Source organism: Grammomys surdaster, unplaced genomic scaffold (assembly GCF_004785775.1).
Source record: "Grammomys surdaster isolate TR1022 unplaced genomic scaffold, NIH_TR_1.0 126048, whole genome shotgun sequence".
NCBI lineage: Eukaryota > Metazoa > Chordata > Mammalia > Rodentia > Muridae > Grammomys > Grammomys surdaster.
In genome coordinates, this window is record NW_021620860.1 from 1,309,147 (window position 1) to 1,314,498 (window position 5,352).

At 53.8% G+C, this 5,352-nt stretch overlaps 1 protein-coding gene across 1 annotated transcript in view; it reads right to left on the bottom strand.

The window, feature by feature from the left end:
• Window positions 1-4,935, bottom strand: part of Erbb2 (erb-b2 receptor tyrosine kinase 2) — a 25,022-nt gene extending 20,087 nt beyond the window's left edge. Inside the window, exon 1 of the mRNA XM_028755202.1 lies at window positions 4,860-4,935. Coding sequence (XP_028611035.1) covers window positions 4,860-4,932 — 73 coding nt within the window. The 5' untranslated portion in view covers window positions 4,933-4,935. The remainder of the gene's footprint in view (window positions 1-4,859) is intronic.
• Window positions 4,936-5,352: the final 417 nt, after the last annotated feature.

Here is a 5,352-nt window from a genome sequence, read left to right on the forward strand (position 1 = left end):
ATACATGGACACAACACACATACATACATATGGACACACCACACACACATACATGGACACCCACACACATATATGGACACACCACACATACACACACATACATACATACACATACATAGACACCCCCCACAGACACATACACGGACACAATACATATACACATACATACATACAAATACATGGACACAACACACACATAAGTATATATAGATACACACACATACGCATACATGGACACACCACACACTCATACACATAAATGGGCATACGACACACATACATACATACCATACACACATACATAGGCATACCAGACACACACATACACACCACACACACAGAGACATACCAAACACACACATACACACCATACACACATACACATATATATTTATACACACACTTACACGCACATATCAATGCCACACACCCCACAAACATAAAAACACAATAATTCTCCAATGAGACCAATAAACACACAGGCTCAGGCAGGGCAGGGTGGCTGGGCTAGGCAGGAGGTCAGAAAGGGTGGCAGCCACACCCCACTAGCCAGTTTGTTTATCTGATTTGTGGTTGGTTTGAGTAAGAGTCTTAAAGTGTTTGTAGACAGGTGGGAAAATTGGTACCCTGAGACCTCCTCCAGGGGAGCTAGAAGCTGCCAGCTGACACCCCCCCACGCACACACACCATGCTGACATACGGCCAGGAAAGCCTTTGGACCCTTTCCAAGTCTCAGACCGCCTCCCACTACTCACTCTTTACTGTGCTCTCCCCACCAGCTCTCACCATGGCCCCCATAACCATCCTGTCCCAAGAATTTCAGGGTGAGGCAAAAGGCTCTAATTCTACACAGGATGCTCCAGGACAGGCATCCCTTCAGAAACCCCGTCTTCCAACTCTCGGAGACAAAAGCAGTAAGAAGCAGAACCACCCCAGAGCAAGGCCATGGCCCCCACACAGTGAGTGCTGGACAAGCATCTCCTGAGGGAGTGAATGAGTGTGAGCACCATCTAGTGAAGAGCTTCCAAGCTGAGAGGATAAGTACCCATTCCTCTGCTCAGAGCTGGCCCCAGTCCTTAGGTCCCTCTTGCTGAACACTGGTAATCAAGGTTTAGCCACAGCTTCGAGCGTCTCACGTGGGTTCTTGTCTCCCAACTGGGTCTCAGCCCCAGCTGTGTTCTTTCTTGTCTTCACTTCCAACACTGAGGAGAGAACCCAGGACCTCCTGCATCCTGGGCCCCTACTTGCTATCTTGCTCAGGGTGTGAAAGCCAGCATTTCCCTTGGTGTTCATAAACCCTGCCAGGAAACTACCTACATCCCCAAAGCTCCCCAAGCAGGTCAGAAGCCAGAGCTCACTCAAGTGACACCAGGGCTCCCTTGCCACACACACCTGCTCTAGTCTAGAAGCCGGTGTCAGAGCAGAGTCTAATCTCCAAGTCTTTTGTCCAGAACCTTTTGGCTTAGCTACTCCTGGGTTACAGGGAGGATATGCTCAGACCTCCAGGGTAGAAGCTAAACAAGACTGATCTCTAAGCCCAACAGCGAGTGACTTAGTTGGCCCCTCGGTGAATATTTACTGACCTCAATTTGGTGGTAAGAACTCTCACTCCCCTCAGAGGGCCCTGAGCATTAGACAGAGGAGGAAAAGAAGCACTCTGTAAACAGAAGGAAGCTTTGTAAACAGACCTGCGGCAACCCAAACATCAGCTCACTCCCTAACCACTGCTGAGGACCGAGGTCCCCTGCACATCCTCTGCCTGACTGCCGGCCTAGCAAATCACAGAACTGTCACTCCCTGAGACCACTGAGAGCTCCCCACAGGGGACAGGAAAGGGAGTCTCCTGGATCAGTCCAGGTGTGTGCAGACACACCTTCCTGGGCCCCTGCTCTGCCTCCCAGCCCCGGGCTCCATCAGTTTCCGTTTTACCTGCCCACATCATTCCCATGAGCCTGTACATCCTAGTGGTCTCTGGATCTCCCTGCCCTCCACCCCTGGCACTGCTACGAGGGCCCAAGAGAAAGGCTAGCATGTCCCGGACACAAAGGGATATAACTGCAGTCAGGAAGGCTTCTCAGGCCCCCATCTCAGGCACCTTCTCCAGCACGGGATAGAGGCTAGGAAGGCCATGCTGAGTAAGAGGAAAACTTCCTGTGTGACTGCCTGGCTGCCCCAAGGCTTTTCCAGACCATTCCTGTTTGATAACTAAAACCCTGACCACCTCTAAACGGCCCCCGAGAAGTCTCTTCATGTCTCTGAGGTAGAGGTTTTTTTTTTTTTTTTTCATCTGTACTCCTGCTTCACAGGTCAGTGCTGAGAAGACACAAAGCCATCTATGGAAAAGGATCTGTCATGTAGGAAGCACAGAGACGTTTTTAAAATAGGAGAGAAGTGTTTAGAGAAGGATCTGGGTAATTACAGGAGAGAAGAGAAAGTCTTTCCATTTGATTTTGAAATGCAACATATCTTTCTTTTTTTTTTTTCCTTGTTAGGATTTATTTTATTTGATACGTGTGAGTATTCCTGCCTACCCTTGTGTGAGCACTACACACATGCCTGGTGCCTGTGGAGGTCAGAATTCAAATCTCCCAGAAGTGGATGGATGTGAGCCACCTAGTGAGAACTGAGAACAGAGTTTCAGGTCCCCTGCAAGAGGAATCTATTTAGTCTCCCGTACAGCAAAATGCAGGAAGGACTTGGAGACAATCATACTAGAATTGAAATAGGAATGAGCCCTGCAAAAGTTAAAGTTGTAGACTTGTGTTTACTGTGTTTTGCAAAACCTTGAGTACCAAGGAGCCCAGCAACATCTTGACTCTCTGGGCCTCCCCAGATCGCCTTTCCTCTACACACCTGTCCAAGACCCGTCCTGGGGTAGAACCTGGAGCTAGAGGCAGCTGATGGTGCACTACCTGTTTAACCATTCCTGGCAAGACAAACTCTGTCTTGTCCCTCTGCACCCAGCAGTGCATCTGAAGGGATGAAGACTCAGCAGTCCTCTGCTCCCCGTCTGGAGAGCAGACTCCTCAGATTCCAGCTCTACAGCACAGGGCCACTCCTGGCCAACTGCAGACCCCTGACTTGGGTGACGGGCCTACCCTCACTCTTCTCAACGGAAAGTCAGAAGGAAGGCTGGCCTCCTGAGAAACTGAAAGGAGACTTCATCCTCAGCAAGGCAAGGGGCATCTCCCAGTGTTTACCACAGAGATAGCCCAGTACTTGAGGGAGCTCCTAGAGGGCAGAGTTCATCCCATGTCCCCAAGTCAGCAGAGAGATTGCTGTTTGGCAACAAATCTGGACTCACGAACTTACAACCATCATAAACACCTCAGACATACAGGGTATCCCACAGAAAGCACAGCAGTGTACTGACAGGAAAGGGGGGTAGGGAGTTGGGGGGGTAGCACAGATGATGATACCCCACCAACCTCCAGGCTCCCTGGCCTCTGGAGAACATCCACTGCTCTCAGAAGCTGTTTTCTGCATCTTCACTACAGCCCACTGATTAAGGAAGCAGTGTCCCCATCATTCCAGGTAGACTCATGTGAATCATACATCCTATCATGTGGCTGGTCACACTGCCTGGGGTCCACCACTTATTCCCCAGCACAGGATTTCCCCCTGGGACAATGAGAGGGCTACTAACATTTCCACTGTGGAGTTGTTCTTAGTACTGAAGAAGGAATGCATGCAAACCACCACCCACGGAGCCCGGCAGAGCTGACCCACACGGAGTGACTATCAGCGTTTACACTTATGGTAGAACTGGACATATGGGTCAGTATACACACTGCTGGGTTACCCTCCCAGCCCTCATCACAAAGAGACAAGAAAACAACCCAGCTCTCTGTCTACCCCTAACTGACCTTACTTCTTTTCGATGCCCTGCCCCCAAATGCCCAGGAACCCTTCCCACTTTACTGTACGGAAGCCGGAAAAACTCAAGACCACCCTTCAAGATCCAAGCTTCCCCACAATCCCACAGCTCACAATACTTAAGTTGGCTCTATAGAAGGAAATGTGTTCAAAACAAGGCTATGGAGTGTGCAGCACAGTAGTAGAAAGACCGGGATGGAGGATGGGGGTGTTCCATCCCCAGCACAGAAAAAGAAGAGAGAGAGAGAGAGAGTGAGAGAGAGAGAGAGAGAGAGAGAGAGAGAGAGAGAGAAGAGAGAAGAGAGAAGAGAGAAGAGAGAAGAGAGAAGAGAGAGAGAGACTGTTCATAACAAATGCCTGCCCCTCCCCCTGCTCCCCAAAATCCCAGACACCATCAAGAGGCAACTCAACTGCAGACCCGCCACTCGGTCCTCCCTGCTCGACAGGACGGGTTACTTTCGCCACCGCCCCCTCCACGGAGACCCCGCTGGAAGTTGGAGTAACTTACTAAACCCAAAGGACCGGAGGGGGTGGGGAGGGGGAGGGGCGGGGCAGAGGGGACCCCGAAGGCATCCTGCCCAGTCCGGTCCGGAGGCGGAGGCTGCCAACTGGAAGATCTCTGAGAAAGCGTGAGGGGGCTCGGAAGGGGGGAAGCAGGCGCACGCACGCACAGCGCTTCACACACCCTCCGGAGGAAAACTTTCCGACCAGTTTCAGGGAACTTTCCCGAGGAGTTCCCGGAGTCTCCTGGAGCCGGAGAAACTCCGGGGTGGCCAGAAGGGGCTGGTCCGGACCTCCAGTGTGGTCCTCCGAGTGACTGCCCCATCCCCAGCTGCTCCGATCCCCTCCGGGCCGCGGAGCCGGCAGCCGGAATCGCCCCATCGCCCCGGACCGCCCGGCCGTAGAGCTCTCGGGGCCTCGCGGCTCCGGCTGCCCGTGGGCGCAGCCGCAGCGGCCCGAGCCCTCCCCAAGCCAAGACCCACCTTGGGTACCCGCGGCTCCGGGGGGCAGGAGGGCGAGGAGGAACCCCCAACGGCACCAGGCCGCCAGCTCCATGATGATCACTGCGGCTCCGGCCCCATGGCTCAGGCTGGACCAGGCTGCGGGCGCGGGGCGCGGCGAGGGCAGGCACAGGCGCGGCGCCGGAAGGGGCCGCCTGGGAAGGGGCGCTCCTGGGCTCCGGGTTCCCAGCGGCGGGCAATCTCAGCTCCACAACTTCACGCCGCACTTCCTCGAGCAGCCCTCCTCCTCCACCTCCTCCGCCGCCCGTGATTGGGAGCCGCGCGCTCCCGGCTCGCCCCCCCACCCCTCCAACTGCATTCCAGCAAGACTGGGAGTGGCTGCTCCCAGCTTCACTTTCTCCCTCCCGGCTCAGGCCTGGGTGCGTCGCGCCCTGTGCCCCGACGCCTCGCTTGCTTGCTTGCTTGCTTGCTTGCTTGCTTGCTTGCTTGCTTGCTTGCTTGCTTGCTTGCTTGC